At 48.2% G+C, this 24,933-nt stretch overlaps 11 protein-coding genes across 11 annotated transcripts; 6 read left to right on the top strand and 5 right to left on the bottom strand.

Annotated features, from left to right (window-relative positions):
- Positions 1-134: 134 nt before the first annotated feature.
- On the top strand, positions 135-1,569 carry CNBF3800 (hypothetical protein; the record flags this gene model as incomplete). The annotated part of the gene is made up of 6 exons (XM_769608.1): positions 135-295; positions 354-627; positions 683-960; positions 1,013-1,209; positions 1,259-1,329; positions 1,381-1,569. The coding sequence occupies 6 exons, from the start codon at positions 135-137 to the stop codon at positions 1,567-1,569; spliced, it is 1,170 nt and encodes a 389-aa protein (XP_774701.1).
- A 75-nt stretch (positions 1,570-1,644) lies between these two features.
- On the bottom strand, positions 1,645-2,471 carry CNBF3790 (hypothetical protein; the record flags this gene model as incomplete). The annotated part of the gene is made up of 4 exons (XM_769607.1): positions 1,645-1,793; positions 1,852-1,927; positions 1,984-2,055; positions 2,106-2,471. The coding sequence occupies 4 exons, from the start codon at positions 2,469-2,471 to the stop codon at positions 1,645-1,647; spliced, it is 663 nt and encodes a 220-aa protein (XP_774700.1).
- A 567-nt stretch (positions 2,472-3,038) lies between these two features.
- CNBF3780 (hypothetical protein) lies at positions 3,039-5,029 on the bottom strand (the record flags this gene model as incomplete). Its single annotated transcript, XM_769606.1, has 11 exons — positions 3,039-3,088; positions 3,153-3,242; positions 3,347-3,502; positions 3,579-3,675; positions 3,732-4,172; positions 4,232-4,272; positions 4,319-4,445; positions 4,514-4,612; positions 4,703-4,778; positions 4,846-4,933; positions 4,990-5,029. 11 exons carry the CDS (start codon positions 5,027-5,029, stop codon positions 3,039-3,041), a joined length of 1,305 nt encoding a protein of 434 aa, XP_774699.1.
- A 183-nt stretch (positions 5,030-5,212) lies between these two features.
- Positions 5,213-7,709, bottom strand: CNBF3770 (hypothetical protein; the record flags this gene model as incomplete). The annotated part of the gene is made up of 7 exons (XM_769605.1): positions 5,213-5,458; positions 5,522-6,010; positions 6,068-6,822; positions 6,908-7,067; positions 7,141-7,295; positions 7,360-7,466; positions 7,546-7,709. The coding sequence occupies 7 exons, from the start codon at positions 7,707-7,709 to the stop codon at positions 5,213-5,215; spliced, it is 2,076 nt and encodes a 691-aa protein (XP_774698.1).
- A 181-nt stretch (positions 7,710-7,890) lies between these two features.
- On the top strand, positions 7,891-8,590 carry CNBF3760 (hypothetical protein; the record flags this gene model as incomplete). The annotated part of the gene is made up of 4 exons (XM_769604.1): positions 7,891-8,093; positions 8,151-8,173; positions 8,231-8,432; positions 8,527-8,590. The coding sequence occupies 4 exons, from the start codon at positions 7,891-7,893 to the stop codon at positions 8,588-8,590; spliced, it is 492 nt and encodes a 163-aa protein (XP_774697.1).
- Positions 8,591-9,735: 1,145 nt separating this feature from the next.
- Positions 9,736-11,194, bottom strand: CNBF3750 (hypothetical protein; the record flags this gene model as incomplete). Its single annotated transcript, XM_769603.1, has 5 exons — positions 9,736-10,304; positions 10,355-10,482; positions 10,533-10,918; positions 10,982-11,067; positions 11,122-11,194. The coding sequence occupies 5 exons, from the start codon at positions 11,192-11,194 to the stop codon at positions 9,736-9,738; spliced, it is 1,242 nt and encodes a 413-aa protein (XP_774696.1).
- Positions 11,195-11,505: 311 nt separating this feature from the next.
- CNBF3740 (hypothetical protein) lies at positions 11,506-12,833 on the top strand (the record flags this gene model as incomplete). Its single annotated transcript, XM_769602.1, has 5 exons — positions 11,506-11,685; positions 11,739-11,827; positions 11,877-12,029; positions 12,078-12,151; positions 12,211-12,833. The coding sequence occupies 5 exons, from the start codon at positions 11,506-11,508 to the stop codon at positions 12,831-12,833; spliced, it is 1,119 nt and encodes a 372-aa protein (XP_774695.1).
- A 1,068-nt stretch (positions 12,834-13,901) lies between these two features.
- CNBF3730 (hypothetical protein) lies at positions 13,902-14,809 on the top strand (the record flags this gene model as incomplete). The annotated part of the gene is made up of 2 exons (XM_769601.1): positions 13,902-14,515; positions 14,578-14,809. The coding sequence occupies 2 exons, from the start codon at positions 13,902-13,904 to the stop codon at positions 14,807-14,809; spliced, it is 846 nt and encodes a 281-aa protein (XP_774694.1).
- Positions 14,810-15,190: 381 nt separating this feature from the next.
- Positions 15,191-17,397, bottom strand: CNBF3720 (hypothetical protein; the record flags this gene model as incomplete). The annotated part of the gene is made up of 7 exons (XM_769600.1): positions 15,191-15,256; positions 15,316-15,733; positions 15,835-16,036; positions 16,093-16,633; positions 16,690-16,869; positions 16,951-17,049; positions 17,167-17,397. 7 exons carry the CDS (start codon positions 17,395-17,397, stop codon positions 15,191-15,193), a joined length of 1,737 nt encoding a protein of 578 aa, XP_774693.1.
- A 2,122-nt stretch (positions 17,398-19,519) lies between these two features.
- On the top strand, positions 19,520-21,107 carry CNBF3710 (hypothetical protein; the record flags this gene model as incomplete). The annotated part of the gene is made up of 4 exons (XM_769599.1): positions 19,520-19,946; positions 20,059-20,143; positions 20,201-20,288; positions 20,358-21,107. The coding sequence occupies 4 exons, from the start codon at positions 19,520-19,522 to the stop codon at positions 21,105-21,107; spliced, it is 1,350 nt and encodes a 449-aa protein (XP_774692.1).
- A 221-nt stretch (positions 21,108-21,328) lies between these two features.
- Positions 21,329-23,349, top strand: CNBF3700 (hypothetical protein; the record flags this gene model as incomplete). The annotated part of the gene is made up of 7 exons (XM_769598.1): positions 21,329-21,606; positions 21,818-21,868; positions 21,922-21,972; positions 22,067-22,257; positions 22,316-22,538; positions 22,601-23,011; positions 23,079-23,349. 7 exons carry the CDS (start codon positions 21,329-21,331, stop codon positions 23,347-23,349), a joined length of 1,476 nt encoding a protein of 491 aa, XP_774691.1.
- Between the last annotated feature and the right edge of the window lie 1,584 nt (positions 23,350-24,933).

Here is a 24,933-nt window from a genome sequence, read left to right as displayed (position 1 = left end):
AGAGAGAAGACAACACTTTATTTGTAGTTCTTCGTTGGTTCTCGTCCGTTATTTGACCACCGATTGCTTAGTTCTCTATCAAATCCCCCGGTAGGCCTTCTATCAGAAGCTTCAGACCTCCAATATACCACAAAATGCGACCACTACGTCCTGAAGAAGAACAGTGGATTTTTTCCAAGCACGCTCTCGAGAATACCCCTTCAAGATCGCATGGCGTCTCTCTGGAAGAGGAATTGGAACGTCGTAAATCAACAATCATGCAAATGCGAAGTCTTCTCGCGCGAGTCGTCTATGTGTAAGCACTATATGTCACCAACTTTGTGATCGATTGACAAAGTTCATCTCCCTCAAAGACGAGACCATCCTGATCCCAAAGCGAAACTTACTTCTACACCTTACCGGAATGTAATTCTCCTCGCCGCAACGTTCGTCCATCGCTTCTACATGCGCCGGTCTCTAGAAGACTTCAAGGAAAGCCTGATGGCGGCCACACTACTATGGATGGCTTCCAAGTTAGAAGAGAACCAGTTGAAAGTCAGACACCTTGTTAATGTGTGTCTGGACAAGTATGAGCAGTCAAAGCCTTCCCATTGGAGGATACAATGGAGACCTATGGAGAACGGTCAAGTGAGCTTCAGAAACACCGGGAATTCCTGATAGATATACTGACAGTAACATGCAGGATCCTTCTGACGGATACAGGTTTTGGGAAAAACGGATAGTCGTTGGCGAGCAACTAGCATTGGAGGCTCTGTGTTTTGACTTGTTTGTCGAGCACCCTTGGGTCATTATTCGACGCGCTATCGATGGACTGGATGCGCGGATAGCAAAATTGGAAGAGGCGGAGGAAAAGGAACTCGCAAACAAAGGAGGAGCGAACGGGGCGAATGGGAAGAGACGAGGACCGAAAATCACTGAAGAGTTGATCATGTCCCTGGCCTGGCCTATCAGTTCAGAAGCGTGCGTGTTCGCATTTCCGAGGCCGGGCACCGCTCATTTCCCATGCTCTTAGGTCACTATCGCCTTTGTCCATTCTATATCCATCTCCTATAATAGCCTTTACGTTTTTGGCAATCATTATATCCCTCATCGAACAAACTCCGCTATCTCGAGGCATTTCTGCAGCATCAGAGATTGTTGACAGGTTTGAGCTCGATATACGGTTCACAATGGATGGGCCTGAAGGAGAGGATTTGAAGACTGTTAAAGGTTTGTATGTCAGTCCCTATCGCACGGCGTCGGCTGATTAAAAGTGCAGATTGCCTTGAATCATTTACAGAATATGTCAAGATGGGATTGATAGATCGAAATCTTGTTCGATACCTCACTGTACGTGCCTGGATTTGCATTATGATATAGATGAAGCTGACGATTTTATAGCCGGAGCCTAGGAGCATAGACGAGATCAAACCTTTTAAAAGGAGTTTCACCCTCGCTACTTCTAACGAATGTTCGAATACTTCTGCCGAAGTTGTTGAGACTTCTGACACCCGATCCTCGGCTCAAGAGGAAGAATCCCAAGTAAAAACGGAAAACTCATCGAAATTAACCCCAGGGGAATCACAATAGCCTCGATCAATGATCATATAATAGCATAGTAATACAACACATACAATTACCGCCAGTACTGGGTAGGTGATGCCTCTAAACACCCATAGCGGCCAACCATCTCCTCGCACCATCGGCGCTTCCTCCTCTATTTCCACCTCTTCCTCCGGGAGCTGCCAAGACGGACGGTATGAGTGGATTGGAAGAGGCAGAAGATTCTTTACGGTTCTTGGTGGCAGCACGCACTGCAGGAAAATTTGGTCAGTTTCAGTCAAGAGTGTATAAGGGTCGAAAAGGGCGAACCGCAGGCGGATATTTCATTGATATTTGTCTCGAGCACGAGTCCACCTTGTATTATTTCGGATAGGACATGATATACCTATAAAGCATGATCAGGTCAAAGAGATACATAGTTAGGTTGTGCATTGAACCCACTTCGTCAAAGTGAAAGATCAGATCCAATTCACACACATTCTCAAAGGCTCGATCTAATGACTCTACAAAGACCTATAAGACTTGTTAGCTCTGAACATTTACAAGGGAGTGTGCAAGCTCACCTGAATCAAGTCCAAAATACCTAGCTCGCTTTCCGCTCCATCAACCACAAAAACAAAGTATAGTGTCGCATAATGCCTGTAAATCACCCTCGTATCGTCCTCCATCTCTTTCACCTCTTCTCCATCCCTTCCGCCTTCCAACCCCAGGCCATTCCTCTCCTCCTGCCTAGTTTTTACCATAGACTTGGGCGTGGGAAACACAAGATCGGGTGCATCTAGAAAGTTGCACACCCCTGCAGGACGGTCGGAGATGAGTGAGAAGATCTGGGAGATGAGCGATTGCTGGACGAGTGGAGGGAGGGGGGTGAAAAACTTGGAGAGACGAGGTTTGCCGTTGGTGTTGAAAATTAGGACGGCGTGGATCATCTTGAAATGTGAATAAAGGTGTGTGTATATAGACTGACAATGAACAGAGAGATTAACTATTAACTCTATCCATTACACCTCCCGTCCGTCGGCGGTGACATGGCGCGACGAAGTCATTGCAGTATTTACATCAAATGTGTCTTTCACATCTCGAGATATAAACAAATGGCGAGATGTGTGAGTGGTCTAAACAGCTGTCTTAAGGTGTTGTTCAACACTGAAAGCCCGGCAGTCCTCCGGGGCGTGGGTTCGAATCCCACTCTCGTCAATTCTTTTTGTTTTGTTTTCTTTCCTTCGTTTTCCACAGATATGGTTGTGTCTGTGCAGAGTATGGTAAATGAACACAATTCAGGGAGACATCTAAATGTTTTAAACATACGCATATGTTTATAATAAGTGCCTACCGATGTGAACAAGGAGATCACGGATATTCGGAAAGCGAAGAGGTGGCTGGTTTTGTAGCAGCGACGTGGTTGAAATTTTATATCTTCTGCTAGATTCTACCATAATTTTCTCTTCATGCACTTATAGACGACATCTCAGTAGAAAAAAGCCGAATAGCCATTTCTAGCTGTTGTGTTTGGGAATCCAGGAATGAAGGGGGACGTATCCAAAAGCTAAAGATGGGAGATGGGCGTTAACGACCTCTGCGAGTGCGGACGAGGATACTGCAAGACTTACGTTGCGCTTGTACAAGAGGCGGACCATTCCTCAACTCTTCATACTGACCCATTGCACGGATAAAGTTGGCATTCATATGCTCAAGCTCGGCTAAGCAATCCCCACCCGAAACCATCAGCGATCTGATCAACATTCAACTATCCATCAAGAGACGATTGGAGGCTCTACAGAGGATGAGAATTTTCAAAACTCACCCTTTTGATCGGAATACTTTTTGATCAAAGTATTAATCTGGCCTTGCAAGGCCACGCTCGCCTGGTACATCTCTTCAATCTCTGGATGGTCATCTAGCTTATCGCCGCGGGCGGGATCGATACCCTTGAGGGTCTGCAATAACTGATCGACGAGACCTATATTCGCGCCCCCTCAAGTTAGCAAGACCGAGCTCTATTGGCGGAAGGCGAGGGAGAGAAAAAAAGGACTTGCCGAGAGAAGCAAATACTCTAGCTTCTTCTTGCGCCTTTTCTTGCAATTCTTTCGGTGTAGGCTCTGGAAGTGCCTCAACATACGTCACAGGGAATATCTACATTTTCCATCAGCTCCACCCCTTTTTTCTAGGAAAGGTGAACGAGAACCCACACCAATCTTGCCGTTACAAGCTCCCCTCCACCACTCCTTGAACCCCCTATCCAACACCTTGATCACATCACCTCTCTCGAAATCGAGCTCACCAACTTCTTGACCTGTGAACGGGTAGATGGCGCGTACACAGGTGGCAGTGTTGAGATCTACCCTTGGAGGTTCCGGTTCAAGAGGTTGAGGGGAATATATCTTTTGTGGCTGAGGAGCGTAGCCTGTGACTTGCGGTGCAGCCTGGGATTGGGCTTGATCTTGAGCAAGAGGTTGGGCTTGGGATTGAGGGATAGAAGGAGAGGTATTGTTGTTTGCTGCCGAAGACGATGAAGCGCCGGCGGAACCAGAGGGTTGATAAGTGAATAAAGACCGACCGCCCTTGTCTTGCTTGGACAACTCTAGGACCCGCTGGAGCTCTTCCTCTTCTTGTCTGCGCCGAGCTTCCTCCTATTTGCATCTTATCAACAAAATATCTCCGCTAGTATCACGGAGAACAGAAGACTTACTGCACTCTCCGGGGTTGGCTCGGGCTCATCAAAAACGTGGTCTATATACATCCATCAGCATAGTGTTCTCCTTCTAGATGCACCCACTCTTTGCTCTCAGTTGGTCATAGAGTTCCCCCATAAGGCCCAGATTGGGATCACCCGTCTCCTCGATCTGCTTTGCCCAGCTCTTGACAAATGACAAAGCCTTCTTCTTTACCGGAGTCGACGTAGCCTAAAAGCCCACAGCCCATCAGTCGACTGTTGTTATATATATAATAGTAAGCAAAGGTACAAACTCACCCGGTCATTGATGAGCCTGTCGAGCGCGCTGGTCCAGTTGCGAGAGGAGAGCTCGCCGAGGAGGTCTTTACCGCAGTTCTGAGCGAGTGAGTTGGCGAGCTATTGACGAAATGAGTGAAAGTCTAGGTCAGCCGCCGACTGTGCATAAATGGCTCCTCTTCTCCGCTATTCATGTCCTTCCAGACTCACTTCAAGAGCGTAGATTTGGACGTTTGGGTTCCGGTGGGACAGTCGCTTCTGTAATGCGGTGACGGCCTGTCGAGCCCTGCGTAATCCCATTGCATCAGTAATCCAATGGCCCCTCAGCCAATCCCACCGTACCAAAGACTTACCCGTTCTGGCCATCGCTAGAGACCTTGTCGCATACGTCCATGTTGAGAGCCCAGTCCTCTGAAGCGAGGTTCTCGTCTGTGGCTTTGACTGCGGGTGCGATGTGAGCGCGGAGCAGAAAATTGCGGTGAGCGGGATGCACGTACTGACGAGATCATCGTAAGGGCTTGTTGCTGTTGAGAACATGGTGTAGATATGAGACGCAAGAGAAGGATGGAAAAGAACTGAAGACAATAATAACATGGCGATGCGTCACCACGGCTACCCGCGGGCGACAAGTCGGCAGAGTGGCGCAAGTCAAGGAATTCCGTCAGATTCATTCCATATGCATCCCAATCATGTACCATATCTCGTAAAAACTATAATACCCTAAGCACCATGCACAGCACCCTTCCGGTGCATCAAGCAATACTCTCCATACACTCGTCCGCTGTCCAAAAGATCCCACGGAAGGTAAATCAGCCTCGACCACCACTTGCTGCTCGCCCCGTCCAAGAACGGCGTGCAAAACTCCTTTTCCCATTCGGGCGATCTGGTCCAGTCCGGCTCGAGCTCGGTAGGCGTTTGCGACACCAGTGAGAGGGAGACCATGTATGTACATTCGCTCGGATCAACCTTTTAGTGTCACATACTCAGCATGCAGCAATTTGTTTTAAAATCAATAAGCGGCGGACTTACAAAAGTACCAGGCTCAAGCGAAGCCTTGTTCTCGCCATTAAACCTCCCAGGCCTGATAACCCTCGTCTCGCTCCTCGGCCACCTACCCTTCCTCTCACTCTCCTCCCATTTCCTGGGCATCATTCCGTCAAACTCGGTCTTTACAAAGTTCACTTGCACACCTTCAGGGATGAGGTAACTACCAGGGAATCTGTACCATTCCGCACCGTAACAAATACTGATAGGCTCGTCGAGATCTTGCAACGGGGAAAGGTCCCACTGGATCTCGCTCTCCTCTTTACCATAAGGTTGGTAGTCTTCGGCGACAGGGATAGGTTCGTATCCCAAATTGGAAAGGATACCAGGGAGAGTGGAGTACTGGAAATGGTGAACAATATCAAATGGGGCGTGGTAAAAGTAGTAAGTGGCGGCGATGCGGCCTACAGAGAGCAGGCAGGGAAGGAGGACAGCAAGAAGGGTAAAGTTGGAGAAGATGGAAGAGCGGCTCGCCTATTGATAAAAGAGTCTTAGTAAACTTTCCACAAGAGTTTTAAATTGTAGACTCACGTTGTAAGGCGACCTGGTGAAATGAACATACACCTTCTCCATCCATCCCCTAATGAGGTAAATCGTCACAGCAGCGTTAAAGCACAGAAGCGGGTAAGCCGGGAAAAAGAACCTTTCCTCCTTGTGCGCCTGCGCCGTCAAAATCGCAAACCACACATAGAACGGCGCAAGTCTCGTGGCCAACAAGACATACGGACTCGTCTCGCCTTCTCTGGGCGCCATCTGCGTCCTACCCAATCGGCGGAAATCGTACTTGTACGTCACAGCCAAAGCGGGCAACGAAAGCAAAGCGAGGGGCACGAAAAAGTTGAAATTGAGAAACAAGTTGGCGAAGTAGAAGGTGGGTGGAGAAGTCCCGTACAGCTCAGGACCGTTACCCGAGAAAAGGTTGTAAGTAATGATGTTAAGCGTAGGGAACGTCAGGCGACCGTATACCCATGAATCGATCAAGTATACGGGGACGATAATAGACGCGCTCATCGTCACTGCCTTCCACATCGTATCCCACCTCTTGGACCTCCATATATGCTTTAGCTCAGTAGGCACAATCTCTCCGCCACCGAGGAACAATTGTTCAAAGACGAAGGGGATACCAAGCGCAGCGCTGAATGGCCAGCCGACAATGGCACCGAGCGCGTAGAAGAATGTTGCGCGGTAGGTACGGATCGTACCCTGAGGAGTGCTGGTAGCCGGCTGGAACCAGTAGGAAGACGCGAGCATGGTGGTGTACATAGTGAACGATGACGGGAGGAAGGCTGGTAATTTTGGGAAATAAAAATGTCGAGATCAGAATTTGACAATGTTAGAAAACCGGCAGATATGAAAGTGAAAACCACGAACCGACACTGGCGGACCACATGCCCGCACTGAGGATCATGGCGAAAAGCAAGTATCGACCTACCCGCTCATTTACAGTCTCCACCACAGTTCTGAAAAACTTGGCTTCGCAGAACGAGCAAATGGTACCGAGACAGATCCTGAGAGCAAAGAAAGCTGGGCGCTAGTAAATTCATATCATAGTCAGCCAGGTTGTTCAGAACATGATGGGAAAAGGGTATAGGAAATTGATTTACCTTGCCGAGACCGAGGAGCTTGGGACCGAGATGGGCAAGAGGCCAATGAAGAAGGATATACGCCCAGCTTCTCACAGCGAATTGAGGAGAAAGCTCCCACGTCTGGAAACCGTGATTATATTGAAAGTAGTGCAAGGGTTCGAAAAAGTTGAACACTAGATTTTTTTGTTAAACGCTCTCTATATCCCTAGCACCTTGGTAAGGGGAAAAAATACTCACCCTCATCACAATCTGAGATGATACTGTACATAGCTGCCGCTGTCCTGACGAGAAGCAACAATCGCAAAGCCAGGGATAATGAGGGGATAAATGGGCCCTGTTGATTCCTTTTTTTCGCATGGAGGGAACAGGAATCACATCAATCTATAGATCTCTGTGCACAGCAGCAAAGAAAGCTGAACACACCTTTTGAGCTGGTCTTGCAACAAACCCTGGTGTCGCCTCTTCCAACCGACTGGGGCAAGACTACCAAACTCATCCTTCTTTGGCTCCTCCTTTTTCTGTTCGACAGCGTTCGGGCCAGCTGTAGGCCTACGGAAGCGTATAGTCTCCGTCCCTGGGAGAGCCATTTTATGTACAGTGAGACAGTGAGTTGAACAAAGAAAAAGAAGAGATGAGATGGGGAATGAGATGTGAAAGAAACAAGTATGCGTCACCGGAATACATTGGCTAATCGAAAATAGACCAAATCAAAACGTCTCGGTTACGATCCGTCAATTTCCATATCCTCTTTCCATAAAACTCACCGCAATGCCCATTCCATTTTTCGGGAAGCAGCAACAGGATGGCCAGCAGTCTGCCCAAGGGCGACAGCAGCGGCAGCAGCCCATGGAAACACCCACACACCACGTACCCCAGGTCGATCGCTTCGAAAATACCCTGAAAGACGAGCTCAAACTCCAAGAGCTCCAGTACCCTACTGCAGACGATGTCCCAGGATGTATGCGATTACTGTATGTAATCTTCCTTTTATCTGACCTGCATATCTTGCTAACAGACGAGATGAACAGAGACGAATTCCTCATGTGCTACGGTTCGTCTCAATCTCAAGCTCCCCTACTCATCTCCGACTAACTTTCCTTTTGCATAGCTCTCGTACCCCAACTCCGCAACATTTACCGCCACGGCGAATTACACAACTGCTCATGGAAATTCCAAGATTTTAAATACTGCATGTCCCTCAAATCTGAAGATCCGGAAGGTAAACGGGAGCTGTGGGTGAAGCGACGTGCGGAATGGTGGGCGAGAAGACGAGTTGGAGTTAGTAGTGAGGATGTTTGGGATGTCAGGACGTGAGTTGCTTTTCTGCCATCCCCTTTTTTACAATATTATGCTACATTCATTTGCCAGTGGTCAGACTGACTTTGGATATTTTTGCCATAATAGGGAGAAGCTGGAAAACTTCCCGCCATTGGGAGAAGAAGTCACTAGCGAGACTAGTACGACATAAAAAAGAAAAGTCTTGTAAAACCACCTCAAACCACTATCATCCAGAACCATTATAGACAAAGCGGTCACCATGTATTCATATTCTCCCCTTCTGCTTCTATCAAAATTCAGTCAAGTAGGGGGAAAATGTAAACTTTTTAATCGGCTTTTTCAACTGGACTTGTTAAAGGTGTCTCTCCGGGCTTTACGTTCCCTTCCTTCGCTTCTCGCACTTTCCCACCTCCCGCACTGGTATCAACCTTCACTTTCCCAAACTTGCCATGTTGCTCATTAAACTGCGCCGCTTTCGCCTGCTTCTTCTCCGCCATCTTCTCTTTCTTTGACTTGTGCTGGTTTGTTCCCTGTATATCATTTGGGGAAGAGGAGGAAGGCTGTCAGCGTTGAACCGAAGCGGAAGAGTGAGAGGATTTGAGGCAGAGAAAACTGGAAAGACGAAAAGGAACTGACTTTATCTCTGCCCATGATCTTCAAAATGTCTAGGTCAACAACTTGTGTGCTTGAGGGTGTGTGTACGCCTATCCCTTTCAATACTCAACAGCTCACTTTTTGCTCGAATTGGGCCAACCTATAATATATTCCACTCGTTTATGGCCTTTCAAGTTGGTAACACTCGTCGTCGACCATTGTCCTACTATTCTGACTAGTTGATCAGAGCAACAAGATCAAGATCAAAGGAGATCCGGCTCCATCTCAACCATCACCATCTTCTTCTTTCTCCTTCCAATACATTTGACAGAGGAGGGACATTTTGGCAGTACTATACAAAGGATGATCCCCACTATCGTGACTCATCACCCATAGACCAGAAATATGCTTGTCAAAAGTTCGGTCACGTACTTTACTTGGATAATGTTTATGAAGGGTGCAGACGATAATTTTTCCTGTTGATTCAAAGACGTGCTTGGGGTATTGTATTAAAGGAACAAGCACATGAGTCGAATCAGAACTGCTGGCTTTCGCATTTCTGACAACTTGAAGTCACGCATCATAGTATGATTCAAGCACCAACTCGGACTGTGTTGCACCACAACTTATAGAAGAATTCCCCAAGACATATCGACAGCCATTTAACCTTTCATTCCTTGTATCAACTTGCATCTACAACCTTTTACTTCCTTTCAATGTCGGATACAGTCTGCTCTCGCTCTACACCGACAACCCGGCCATCCTGCCCGCCAAACCAGACTTGGCAGCTGTAACGGGCCAAACGACCAACCTCCCATCCTTACCCGCCGTACCAACCTTGGTAACCTCTCCGCCCTGTCCCCACTCATAAGGCTCAACCCAAGTGATCGTGTTCTGGTGCACAGTCGTCAACAACCCATCAGCGCCTACAGGCGTCAAGCCCGCACTGGTCGGAGTTGCGCCGGGAGCGGGGACGCCTCGCTGACCCCTAGAGTCGGCAGCCTTAAACATGTTGAAAGCTTCGTTGTTGCCCAGCCTACCGACCCCGCCGGAACGAGAGCCGGTAGCGGTCGGGGTCAGTGGACGAGAACCTCCGGACGAAGGATCATCAAGAGAGTGGGAAAGAACCCAGCCGGATTCGGAGCCGGTGAAGACGATAGGTTGGCAATCGTGTCCCGCGGCAATGAGGGCGGATTCAGAGGTGAATGTCAGGTCGACGAAAGGAAGTGAAGGGAGACGGAGGGCAAAGTGAGCAGCGGGAGGAGCACCTGGGCCGGAAGGATAGACGATTGAGAGGGAAGAGTCGTGGGCTGAGAGGATATTAGAATCATTTACTTTTATTTTGGCAAGATTAACTTACAAACATAGGCGAGGATATTACCGGAAGGCGAAAACGCAACGCTGTGAACCCAACCGCCATCGGGAGAAATAAACTCGCCACAGATGGTGCCAAACGGCAACCTCTCACCCCAAACTGTAGGCTCGGGCCTGTCATACGTGAGCATTCGGTTGCATAGCATCAACGAAATCTCACTTACTTCGAGTCAACACCCTTGATATAAGCGGAAAAAACGTATGCCTTGGCCTCAGCAGTGCCCGCGGCCAACAAGACATTGTTGGGATGCCAATCAATCGATAAGACAGTCGACCTCAAAGGCTTCTTGACATGCTTTGATACCCACCAATTGTTCTCCTCATCAAAGTAACAGACCGCAATTGTTCTCGCACCGCTTCCGACAGCAAACTTGTCTTCGTTGGGACTCCACTTAACACACGTCGCCGCGCGGTTGATTCGCAGCAAGACAAGGGCGGGTTTCCATCCAGACTCAGTAGGAGTCCAGACGTAGGCGTTACGGTCTTGGGAGCAGGTGACGATACGGTTCGAGTTGGGAGCCCATGAGATGGCAGTGATGAGCTTGTCGTGCTGAGGTGTGCGCGTCCACGTGTCAACACAATGATTATTACGAGGTACGATAGAAAAACATACCTCAGCAAGGGTATCCTTGTGAATCCATTCCGCACCTTGTCGCTGGTAAATATGGACTTCGTTGTTGTTGGGTGAGACGGCAACGTCTATTATAAGGGCGTGTGAGCTGTGCACAAGGGGTATCAATAAGAGAAACATACGAGTCCTGTCTGGACTGAAAGCTACGCCGGTTAGAGGGCCGAAGGAGAGCTGGAATACTTCTGGTGCAGACATTGTTGGTAAGAGGGAGGACTAGCAGTCTACTCTCTCGTATATATAGCAGATGCGTGAATACAGATGGAGAAGAATTGTACAACATACACCAGGAGCTTCATCGATGACGACAATAGGCATTGAATTAGGCTTGAGTAAGTCCACACTTGGCAGCGCGCCTTATGACTTCACCGACTGGCTGACCAAAAGAGGCATGCATGATGTCCCGATCCACCCGGCTTCATAATTCGGCCTTATGCGAGCTCTTCTGGTCTGTAGATGGATAGAGAAGACAAGACATCGGAGCCCTGTGACTCTAACTACACTTCATCATGTCCCGAATACCTCCAAAGAAGCTCGCTCCATCGTCCTCTACCATTCGTAGGCCAGCCCAACCCACTCATAGAGCGGCCCAACTCAAACAGACCGCTCCTCGGGGGAAAGGTCATGAAGAGGGATATCTCTACGTTGCTGGAGTCAAGGATCCTAGCAAGCGCGTTACAGAGTATCGCGTAAGTGTTGATACTTGTAAATGCTAAGCTATGAGCTGATATGATTCGGACAGACGGAACAAGATGTATGCCCTATCTGTCATACTGATCGACAATTCAACAAGAATCTGCGGTTACTCGTTTCTCCCTGTTATCATAAGATGTATGTCCTCCTTGAGCCTAATCTCTGCCCAGTGTTGATAGAATTAAAGGTGCGAATCGTGTATCGATCGTCTTTTCACTCTTGGCCCTGAACCGTGTCCTCAATGCGGCCGTATCCTTCGTAAAGTAAACTTTGCGCATCAGACGTTTGAAGATCTCAAAGTGGAAAAGGAAGTATCAGTTCGACGACGAATGGCTGATATGTGAGTCACGCAATGACCTATTGTCCGTTAGTTAACATCAGTGGATAGATTCAACAAGCGGAGAGATGATTTCGAAAGTGATCGACAGTATGACGATTACCTCGAACTAGTCGAAGACCTCAGTAAGCTCTTTTCCACTCTCTCTGACCAAGCACGTGAAAGTTCATACAACACTCTCAAGCATTTAATCTTCTCAACGAAATTTCCATTCCTGAAACTGAAGCTCGTATCGCTGAATGGCAACGCCAAAACGAATCCATCATCCAAGCCAACAAACACAAGACCGAGGAGGAATCCATGTCTCAATCCAAGCGGGAAGAGATTGAGCGTCGGGCAAGAGAAGAGAGGATGAGGATGATTGAAGAGGCCGAGCGGGTTGAGAGAATGGAGGATGAGAGGATAAAGACCGAGGTGACGCAGGCATTGGCAAAGGGAGAAACGAAACGGGCGAGGGAAATAGAAATTGAAGCTAGAGAGGCAAAACGATTACGCGCCGAAGCGCTCTTCAAATTCGTACCCCCGTCACTCTTGTCAGCCCAACCTCAAGGAGACGTTTCTCATTCTCCATTATCACCGTCATACAATGGCCCGTTCATCCCTATACCGTATTCGAACCCTGATACCGCCTCTTGGGCCGGATGGTATGAGGCCAAGGGAGAGTATGTGGATAGACGGTCGGGTGTGATGTTCGTCAGGGAAGATAGGGAGGGGAAAGTTAGAGGAGGAGGGTATGACCTGCAGTTGTTCTGGGAAATGGAAGTAAGAAGCGCAGTCGAAGCACTGGGCGTTGAGCCGTTGGTGTAAAGTGTATCCATGATCATTTAGTTGTATATTATAGCAAGTAACATCTTACATATTCCATGATCCACAATGCATGGCTCGATTTCGGATTTTCCATGGGATCATGGCCATATAGGAATGTCTGCTGTCAAACCGTCAAAACAGCAGACTGATACGTAGTTTAAGTGGGTAACAAGGGAGTGGAGACAAATGAGTTGAATGAGCAGCTAACGACGTGTAGCGATGGAAGCATTTGAAGTGGACGAAATGGGGAGCTTGACATACAATAGCCACAGCAAGGGGAAATGAATGATCCTATAGGAAGGATGCATGCAATGGCCATTTTCACAGCAGGGACCCAATCATGTTAAACATATATAATACATGGTGCTCAATGCAAAATCGTACAACAACCTGTTCTGTAGAGAATCAGTTTTGAAAACCCGACAATCAAATCCTTAGTTACTTGCCTCGGATGCATACTAGTCTGTTGATAAGACTGTCGATTACGCAGGCTTGCCTAAGATGATCTTTCGGGTGACGGGGCAGTGGACGTAGACTGTTGGTCCGCATCGGTAGCTGCATCCATAAGACTCTTTAACTCTTTATCAAGCAGCCTAGACACGGCCATAAACCTGCATCCGATTCAGGCGCCGATCAGCGACAAATTCAGTCCTTCGGATAGTAGTACGATAAGAACACGTACTGGGAACCACAGTGTACACCGATCTTGGCAGTAGCATCGAGCTGGTGGGTCATCATATCGAGGAGACCTTCTGTCTCTGCGAGGTTTGCGTGGAGACTGCGTATACGGGATGCTAGGGCTGAATAGTGTCTCTGCTTTACGGTAGAAGAAGACATGCTTTAAGGTTATGTGTGGTTATGGTAAAAGCATTCGCTCGCTGGATTCTTTGTTTTCACTTCGTGACTTGGTCGTTTCTTGTTTGGCGCGAGGTGGAGGTGAGAAGGCAGGTTACGTAACGCGGCCATTGACCAACGAGAAGCATTATAATTTCTGAATGTCATGAACAACAACTTTGTCTTCATTTCCCATCTCCGTCTTGATCTTCTCTGACGAAAAATAATCTCATAATGAAGTGGAACATCGGTTCTTCCTCTGCTTCTCTGCAGGTCCCTGTGGACCACACCTCAGCCACATCTATCCCATCAGACCACCCTCCCATCCCCTCTTCCTCGTCTTCCCGCCCCCCCGCTCAGTGCCCTATGCACCAAGCCGACGTCTCCCCCCCTCCAGCCGCCGCAAACGCCCCTGCAAAGTGCCCTATCCAACACGATGCTCTCGATCCCACGACTCACATGCCCGTGAACCTCTCACTCTCCCGCCAACCTGACCAAAAACTCGACCTCCCTACGGAACGTACTGCCTCCACCATCCCCCGTCCTTCCTCTGCCCCTGGCGGTGAAGCTTATGGGACAGGCAACACATGGGACTACCCATCCCCCCAGCAGTTCTACAATGCCCTCGTAAGGAAAGGATGGGAAACTCCTGAGGATAGTGTAGAAGTCATGGTGGCAATTCACAACTTCTTGAATGAGAGGGCTTGGGATGAGGTTATGAAGTGGGAAAAGAGGTTGCCTGGCGGAGATCAGTCGCAGCTGTCGAGGTTCCAAGGTAGACCGGGAGAGTTGAGCCCCAAGGCGAGGTTCCACCTTTGGGCGGGCAAGTTGTTCCCTTCTAAATTCAAGTATGTCGTTTCCTCTTCATTTAACTCCTAAAATTTCCATGCTCATAAACGTTGTGTAACAGCACCGAACCTCCTTTCGATAGACACGATTGGGTGGTTACCCGCCGCTCGCCTTCTTCACCTCAGGAAACCGTAACCGCCCGATACGTTATCGATTACTACTCTGCACCCCCAGACGAAGACGGAAACCCCGTCTTTTCCTTAGATGTGCGCCCAGCGCTGGATAGTTTGGAGGCTATCAAGCAGAGGATCAGTGTAGGTGTTGAGGAGTGGTTGAGAGGCGATGTGGATTAGATTGGGGGTTTAACTGCGTTGTATAATCTTTTTTACCTGTGTTTTAATCAAAAAGTACAGCGGACTTGTAATCCTTCGTACACGCACGGCGAATAGTCGTTGTCATAGATGAGTTTTAAGATCGTTTTTGATAGACTTTCAATGCACACATCTCCCTCACCAGGATCTCTCAACTTTTAAAGGAGCGAAACGATGTTACATGCCGTGTATACAGGGGACGAATATCGCATCTATGATGGTTCAATAACGTGCGGAGAGAAAAAGTCTAAACTTTGAAACAAGCAAAATAATCTACAGTAATATCAACCGAAAGCAGACGAGACAACATGAGGTAACAAATGAAAAAGATGAAAGATCTAAAGGAAAGATGGGGAAAATGGTTTAACTCTGCCAATACCAGACTGGACCGTTAGGTGAGTGTTCCTCCTTGTTCGCATCAGTCCAAATCTGCATACCCATTGTCAGCGATACTGTCAAACCATTCCGTATCGCAAGGAAAAACTCACCCCAAAGAATCCCCTCCTACTCCCCCTTCCTCCAACCTGTACGCCTTCCAATCTCCATCTATCCTCTCCCGCATATCTAATCACCAACGTCCACCTCACTTCTGGCGGATCATCCGCCGTCAGTTGCACCACCCCTCTAACGGAACTCAACGGCGCCGCATCGGGGGTTACACTCTTACTCTGCAAACTTGTCCCTATGAAATGAATCGGGGGCAAACGCGAGTTGCGTGTTGTAGGAAGGTGGGTGGTGAGCGGAGGGAGAGTGGTGGAAGGAGAAGCGGGAGAAGGGTAGTCGAGCTCGAGATTGAGACGCATGAGGTCGCCAACGGCTTCGTGGTAATGTGTAAGGTCTAGCTGGGCGACCCGGCCGCGCATAAGGATGAGTCGCGGTTCGTTGAGAGCGATCCAGTCAGTATAACTATTATTCCAAGTGGGTCAGATCAGCTCCTTTGTTTTTTCCTTGACAGTTGGATCGAAACGAGGAGTGCATAGAGGGGAAAGGAGAGAAGTAAGACATACTCGAGGAAAGCGTAAGAACCACACCAACTACCCTTGACACCCGCCCAATCCCATACATCACCATCAGCGACACCGAGCGGGTGCTCGATATGTGAGAACCCCCAACCACGCGTGGGCTCGACACCGAATGATTGAGGCATGATCGAATCGTGCCAGTGATCACTGATATCTGGATTATGGACGATCTCTTGAGCATTCGACACTGGTGAATACTCAATCAATTTATTTCCAGACGTGCAGAAAGCGTTTTCGACTCACTCATAACAGATCCAAGAGCGTCGACTAGTACCCAATCGACCTTACCGTCAGGCGTAAATGGGCCCCAGTCATTCATCTCTGTAAAGTTCTTTTCAGAATAAACCAACTCTCTCATGAAACCCCTCCATTCCCTGTCTTGCTCATCATTTTCATCATACCTAGGTGGCAGGAGAGTATGCAGCTTGGCAAGTTTTGGATGGGTGCAGACTTGGACCTTGAAGCGGACGGAGTGAAATGGCAGGGTGGGATTCGCAGTGGCATCGTCGTTGATGTTGGAGGAAGAACTACCGCGAGGGCGGAGACGCTTTGTTGGCGGAGGGGAGGAAGGGAGGATTCGGTAATGATGGTACAAATGTGAGAAACAAGGAGAAGAGAGTAGGTAAGACAGAACGGAAGGGTTGAGAGCAGGTTTGGAAGAGTAGAAACGATGGAAAATGTCTGCCTCTAAACATGAGGTGTCATTGCCAAGTCCTGTAGATGCGGCTGGTAGGTCCATGTACATGTCTAGAAGAGTGTCGCAGATTCGATCGAGATGCTGGGCCTGATGAAACAAGTCAGTCCGGCACATGTTCAAATCACAGTGTTTGGATGACTTACAGCAAGCTCCCAACGGTCAACATGCCATTCTCTAAGCACTCTAATAATAAATTCTCTATCCTGCAACCGCTTTCGCCAATCGATCTCTGCAGTTGTGCGACTTTTGATGAAAGCAGACGCCTGTCTAGGATCATCATAAATTTCTAGATATATATCTCTCCAGATGGCTTGATCTGGGCACTATTCCGTAAGAGACGAGATCCCCCAGCGTCAGCATATTTTGAGACCGGGAAAGAAAAAAATGGATTTGAATGAGCATACTTTGTAGATATGAGCTCGCAGCTTACGGCATGTAGCTGCCAAGTTGGCCAAGCAGACGACGTTTCGACCACCGAAAGTTGACAGTATCCTCTGTATCAGCTATTATACAAAACAAAGGTATCAGCCATCATAGCAAGGTACATTGTCGGACCGAGATTTGCACAGGCGCTCCAATGGCACTGAAGAAAAGCGACGATAAGAGCACTAAAAACGCACCTCTGGGCAAAGACTCAAGAACGGCGACTGGGCTTGTGGGTGTACATAAGCATCCTCATCAATCTCCATACGTTCCGTGAAGTTGCAAAAATCAGTGTCCTTCCCATCCTCGGGCTCGCTCTCGCCCGAGTCTTCTGGAGATCTAAGATGGTAATAGGTGGAGCGATGGCATTGTGGTAATGGGGAGTGCGGTGGTGTGTATGGTGGGGTGTGAGCTGCTATATAGACCATGGTATTTGGTGGGCAGATGAAAAGTGAGGTGAAGAATGAGGAGCCAGGATGTAGCTGTGGAGCTGCTATACGACTCTCTGCATGTTTATATATAATATATATGTACAACCTTTTTGCGTGTGACACTGCAGCAAAAACGTATCTGTTTTGGTATTCAAGATTAACCCGACGGGATAAGGGCCAGGCACCATAACGGGCACCCTCGCATGCCGGGGATGTCCGCTCGGGAAGACTCGTCCCTACATACACTAGGATATTGGCTACGAGTCCTCCTGGGGTGCTGGGTGAAGTGACTAACGTTCCATTTTTTTCGTCCGTCCGGTATTCGGCCGCTTTGCATATTCGCTGGATGCTCTTGTGAGTTCAGTTGTTGCTTTGCTTCTTTTGAGCTGATAGAAATAGTCGGTACTAAAGACGACAACCTCGAGCTCCATGCAATTGTTTTGGATGGTGGTGTTGGTGTCCCTGCATTTTATCTGATCGGGAGACGAAGAGAGCAATTTGCGAGGCTGCAGTGAGTTGATTTTAACTGGCTTGTTCCTTCTAATCTCATTTGGTGAGCAGCGAACGCAGGCTTTGGTTTCCTTCCTTACAGAAGTCCGCCGAGTGTCGCAATTACGCCCCAAAATTATCCATTTGGATAAGGATTGGGCGGAGATCAATGCCGCCATCCAATGTTTCCCAGACGTCAAAATGCTTTTGTGCTTGCGGCATGTGAGGGGTACGTATTCATTATATTTACGGTGAGAGGAGATCTAACGATGCATTATAGAGGCACTACGCGAATGTACGACCTTCATGACTCCCATCGATATTTCGACTTCATACGGCCGAATTTCGTTTCGTACACGAATGCCAATCCCACATCAACAGCGGACTTTGTCCGGCCCATGCCACCGAACAAGCATCCCCAAGTTGATCAAGTGATATTCCCCGTTTCAGCGGCACAGGCGTACCGAATTTTGCGTTGGCGATCAACTGAGATCATTGCAAGAACAGGAACTGTCAGCCAATGCTGAGAAAGCTGTCTCGACATTGATCTTCGAAACCCAGAAGCCGTGCTATTGTCCAGTCGCCAGAAGAAGAGTTTGAAGAACTCGAGATTGTCCAAGAACGAATCCTAACTGATGAACAGCTTCTCTCGGCAATGGGCCCACGCCCCAACCAAGATATCCGAGATGTACCAAGACCTTTCGATAGCAGCTGCACAACAAGCAAAAGGTCAGGAGCTAAAGCTTGCGGAATATTTGAGAAAACAAGCCGAGGGCCAGTTCCGTTTACGAGATAAAATCAAACACGCCGTGCAAACAGCGAATGGAAGTAAACCGATCTCCCAACCTGAGCAGAGACGCGGTTCTCAGCGCATCCCATTCTTCAATGCTTTTCTCTCTCTGTCCCTTTTCAAGAAGCCAAAGCTTGTTGAAGAGTCACCAGAGTGTGAAAGGACTACCGTGTAGATGATGTTTCTTTTCTAGTGTCTATGTATGTATTAATGGTAATGATAAACTTCGGGCTTATGTATGTTGATTGCTTGTTTGCATTTTACTGATTAAAGCAGGCGCCTGATCGAAGCCCAACTGAATTTCAACTGCGACATTCTGACTTCTAAAATGTGGATTACTTCCCCGATAAGTCACCTCAGACAGGACCTCTTTCCCCAAGCATTCGTGCCTAATTGCAACTAATCTTTTTGGCATGCCTATTCTGAGGCGGGGGGTGGAGAACTTCCTCAATCCTCATGGCGTCTCACACACATTCAACTTTTCACACCATTGTATCGCTTTCCTTGCATTCCAATCTGATTCTACTGACTGTCTGTCCGCCGTTTCGGGCGTATGCCCTTTTGACAAGCATTCGCATTCAGAGTCTATCCGATTACGCACATCACGCTTGACGAGGACACGACTTTTACCAACGACGGACGGATAACGAAGTCGATCAATCAAACACTCTCTTCAGATTTTATACTTACACATGTTGTTCGCTCCGCTTCTCATCATTCATTATTAACCACGACAGAAGCGTTTCTTATTCCATCTACGTTATTCTCAACCTTCAAACCTCCAAATCCCAATTCACTCACATCATCTTCCGCTCTCTTGCCTCCCCTCTCTCTGCATTCATGCCCACTATGGCGTCACCGGCCAAACAGGCCACACCCAAGTTTGCCATCACCCCTATCAAAACTGCTGTCCATCCTTGTGTATCCGTGATAAATCCCATAGCCCACTTGAGCCCGCGAGGCAAAGGGGAGGATGAGCCCGGGCCTTCGAGGTTCATGAGATATACAAATAAGCATAATGATATGGGTGGAGAAGGAGATCGACGTCTCTCTGAGGCAGACGCAGATGTGGGAGTGGAAAATACCATTGGCGGCGGAAAAGAGCAATACAAGGAGGAAAAGACGAGACGATCACCAGTCAAGATGTTATCAGCCCATACCCCTCTCAAAGGCCCTGAAACGGTTCTGTGCACGATAGTAGGTATACCGGAAATTGGCCGTGCGAATGGTCATGAGTTGAGGGGGTTGGAAAAGGGGTTGGACAGGAGTGAGTTCTTTTCTTTTTTCTTTTCCTCCTCCCTCATCTCTTCTATTTGTAGTACAACTGTCTACGTTGTAACGTAATGGGTGATGTAGGAGGATGCTGATGTAGGAAACAGTGTACGCTAGTCACGATAGAGCGGCGGCTGAACGAAAGAAGCCTTTAACGCAAACACCAAAAAGGAGAAATGCTCAAAGAGAGAGGTACGCCGTGTGCTTATACAGGACTCGACCCAGCTCTTTGCTCATTCCGATCTGTAGGACAGGAATGAGGCCCATATCGTCAAGTACGTTTGATACGGTAGAAAGAAGGACCGGTGGAGATGATTGGGATGATATTTTCACAGAGGTGTGTGTGTTTTTTTTTTCGGCGCGACTGAACAAATTAACTGTCTTTAAATGGTGTTATACATAGCAGATAGTTACACCCTCGACTACAATGGGACATACAAGTACTTGCACATCTCGCTTATTTCAGTACAGCAATTTTGATGCTCTTTCCGAATGCGATTTTTCGTCGAGTCTTTCCAACGCACTATCCACATCGTCCACGTCACCTCGAAATCACTTGGTTGTCAGAAAGAACCTATCATTTCCGTTTGATGCGTTTACGGACGAAGATAAAGTGGACGAGGAGGTGGAGGTGGAGGAAGTGGAGGAGAGAGTGACCGCAAGAATCGAAGATCAAGAAAGCAAAGGGGAAGAAGAGAGTAGTGAGATGTGTAGCAAGATAGATGACCTTTCCGCAAGGATACAAGCGATGATCATTCAAGGCCTGTCCGCTCTGCACGCCCCATTACCTGGTATTGACCCCGATCTCGACGTCGGTCTTGCCCGTCGGGCTGCGCATTCACATCCGCATGCGCATGAGCAGGCGCAAGTGCCAGAAAATGAAAGAGAAGAAGATGTATCGCAAAAGTGGATTCGAAATTTGTCCGAGGAAGAAGATCTACCGTGGGAAGAGCTGAATTTGCGTTTGAGAGATAATAATAGCAGTCATAGCCGGCGGCAGAGATCTGGACGGAAAAATAAGAAGAGAGATAGGCAGCATCGAAAGCCTACATTTACCGGGGAACGGGGTGACGGAGGGAGTGAGCTGCAGACTCATGTTGTTCGATGCAGAAGTGGCAGTGTGCTTGTGCATGGTATGGAAGTGCTTGTGCTGTGAGCTGTGTAAAATAACTGTTGTATGCATATATATTTACGAAAGTGACGCATGCCGGAAATACAGGCCAGGAAATGACCGGAGAGGATAGATGCTGCGCGGTACCTGATTAATTATGCGCAGTGGTGTCTGCGTCATTCCAATTGCCGGATCCTCGGCCCACAGTATTTATGACTTCTCCGGTCCTCGTTTTTTTTTCTTCTTCACTCGCCTCTATCATCACAATGCACTACCTCGCCGCCGCCCTTCCACTTCTCACACTCGCCCTCGCCGCGCCCAGCAACCGCCCGAGCGTGCCCCTCACACCCCTCAACTCTAGACAATACTCGGATGACCTCGTCGAACGCCAGTCATGGCTGCTCGATCAAGCCAAAGGCCTCCGGAGCAAGTACGCTCCTCATCTCGGCGAGAGAGGACAAGAGCTTCGTAGGAGAGATATAATAGACGAGGGTATCATGAGACGGAAGCGGGCAAACCAGAAAAGAGCTACGGGGACCGTTTCGTAAGTTATAGTTTTTGACCTTGTTTTTTTTGTGTTTGGCTGCGGCTGCGGAGGCGGCAATTCATTTTCTGCTTTACAAGCCGTGCTGGCTTAAAAATTGCCACCGACCACTTAAGCATGGATGGACAGACTACCTGTGCACCGAGAACACCTGGGTGCCAGGCGTAGAGGAGTGGAATCACCTAACGGAAGAGCTGACAGCAGGGCATAGCCTTACCGATGTGGGTCTCGATGCTTCGTACGCTGGACAGGTGTCGATCGGGTGCGTCTTCATTCCTCATTCCGCCATGCATTCACCGCTGACGCTCTCCGCAGCACACCGGCACAGGATTTTCTTGTAATCATGGACAGCGGCTCCTCTGATCTGTGCGTTTTCCCCTTGTTTGCGCATTGAGACTCGCTCAGGGTCTCTTGCTTGGCATTTTGCATTGGCTGACAATCCGGCCGCCGGTATTTCTAGCTGGGTTGCTGGTTCTACATGTACAGACAGCTTTTGCAGTCAAATAACCACCTTTGACACCAGTGCCTCGTCTTCGTTCACCACCAGCAATGAGGCGTTCAACATTACCTATGGATCGGGCGACGCCGACGGGACTCTTGGCACGGACACTGTCTCGATGGCCGGCTTCACCGTTTCTGATCAGACTTTCGGTATGTTTTCTTGTCGTCTGCAATGCCGACAAGCACCGGCTGACTTTTGAATGCATAGGCGTCGTCACTTCTACATCCGCTGATTTGATCAGTTACCCTCTTTCCGGTCTTATGGGCTTAGCATGGAAGTCGATTGCTTCTTCCGGCGCGACTCCCTTCTGGCAAGCTCTTGCCGCCTCTGGTGACTGGGATTCCCCTGAAATGGGTGTTTACCTGAAGAGATACAGGGGTGACAGCACTGCGAGCCAGATCGAGACTGATGGCGGAGAGATCCTCTTTGGGTGAGTGCATCGTCGTATCATGACGATCACGAGCAAAGGACAGAATTGATGAACGTTTATAGTGGGCTTAATACGAGTTTGTATAATGGTAGTGTCAACTACATCTCCATCGACGAATCCGACGAAGATTATTGGAGAATTCCTCTCGAGGCTATGGTCATCCAGGGCAACTCTGTCTCCATTGCCTCCTCTTCCGGCGGCAGCAACCCTTCTTGTGCTATCGACACTGGAACTACCCTCATTGGTGTCCCCTCCCAGACCGCTTACAACATCTATTCTCAAATCGAGGGTGCCGAGGCGCTTTCTGAGTCTACTGGTTATGAGGGTTACTACCAGTACCCATGTGACACTGACGTGACCGTATCTCTCCAATTCGGCGGCATGTCTTATAGCATCTCCAATGCCGACATGAACCTCGGCTCTTTCACTAGGGATACTTCAATGTGTACCGGTGCCTTCTTTGCCATGGACATGTACGTTTTCATTCCCATCTTTCTCTTCCAGTCTGGAACTGTCATCTGACCTTGATCTTTTTACCAGGTCTTCCCGATCTCCCGTCCAATGGATCGTCGGTGCATCCTTCATGAAGAACGTCTACACCTCTTTCCGATACAACCCTGCCGCCATTGGCTTTGCCGAGCTCGTTGGCGGTTCCTCCGTCTCAACCGGCAATTCTTCTAGCTCTACCACTTCTGGCGGTACCTCTGGTTCTAACGGCGGTGGATCTTCTTCCAGTGGCACTATGGAGAAGAGTGTGCAGTTGGGATTGCTCGTCGGTGCTGCGGTTGTTGGCCTTGCCGCAATGATCTAGAGAAAAAGTTGATAAGTATGGGAAGGCGGGGAAATCTAGGTTGGTCGTACCTGTGTATTAAAAGCGAAGACAGTCATAACTGTAGCCATTAAGGGAAGGGAGGGAGAAGTCAACCTGAGTGTGGATATACGAGGACACTCTTGGTTAATTTTTGCCCCTCAAAAAACTAGAAAACCCCTGCGAAAACCATCAAGTGTTGTACATATCACCTCACCGTCTTTTATAACAATAGCAACAGCATTACTTTTACCATTTGGATTATCGGTGGCCGGCCAATAATCAGCCTCATTCATTATATCTTTACATATATTTATCTTGTTGCATTTAGCATTTCCCCGAACGTTGCATTAGGTAATTCATTCGTATGATTGTCCAGATTTTCGATAGCAATTGATAGCAAACGATAACAATTAGTAGCAAAGTGCAAATGCATAGTCACAAATTGCATCCTCGCATTCATGTTTGGCAGTTAATTACAGTGGCGAGATAGTCCGCACGGGTTTTTTGCCCTTTAAAACCATCTTCCATACAAAATCTTAGTTTTTCAAATGAAAATAAGGAAACGGAATTAAAATAAGATTAGCCACGACAGGAAATAAGGTAAAGAAAATAAGGAAATTGATATTTGAAAACGTACTAATGGGCTTGTCCCAGAATTAGAAACAATTTCTAAATTCCCATTAGCCCTGTGATGTATTCCATCAGAAACTGATTACAACCAGCTCGGCTCTCCTACGACTTCGCATTCTTGACTTGATCTTTATTCATCCATCATACCCTCTCTGACAATTATCTCTCGGGCTAGGGTCTCAATTCATCCCTCTCCCTTAGGCACCTCCCAGGCGAGGGTCCTGCTCCACGTTATGGAGTTGTTATCGCTATTAGAGAGGGGAAGAAAACCACGAGGGCGAGGTCGAACATGCGACTTTTGCTCAGAAACAAAGATGATAATGGATGCCCAGTTTCTTTCCTGGCCTTGATGTTGTTTACGTGGTGAGGATACTATTTGACATGTAACTCTAAAGATATCAATCCTGAATAACTTCGTTAGATTTCACTCCGGTCGAGAGATCTTGCCAAATTCAAATGCTTCTTTCCCTTCATTCAAAAGTCGTCGCGACTAGTACCCCATCCCTTACTTTGTCGCGCCCCAGAGTAATTATGTACGTCTCAAGTATGGTACGCTCAATGCTAGTGTTCGCCAAGCTCTACTAGCTTGCACTATACCTTGCGACGCCTCGACCCATACGTCCCGCAAATGGGGAGCCCAGCTGGCTGAACAGGGCGGAGCGCCAGAGGAGGAGATTTCCAGACATGGTCGGTGGTGTACAAAAGTCATGGAAACAACGTACCTCAGCCACTTCTCACTGAAAGCTATGCGGGTTCTTGCTGGCTCTCCTAGCATTTCTGGAAGGCTTCAGTGGGATGAGGTGTCAGGTATGCGGAGAGGAAGAAAGATGCTTTTTGGTGACTCTACACGTGATGTTCGGAAGAAGAATTCTGGCGATGTCTGCTCAAAGTAATTTGATACGTATGTTCTATCCCGAATATTTCGAAGCGTTGAGAAGCTAATATCAACCTTGC

The sequence above is a fragment of the Cryptococcus neoformans genome, chromosome 6 (genome assembly GCF_000149385.1).
Source record: "Cryptococcus neoformans var. neoformans B-3501A chromosome 6, whole genome shotgun sequence".
Classification (NCBI taxonomy): Eukaryota; Fungi; Basidiomycota; class Tremellomycetes; order Tremellales; family Cryptococcaceae; genus Cryptococcus; species Cryptococcus deneoformans.
The sequence above is the reverse complement of the archived record's forward strand: the minus strand, read 5'-3'. Positions and strand labels throughout refer to the sequence as shown.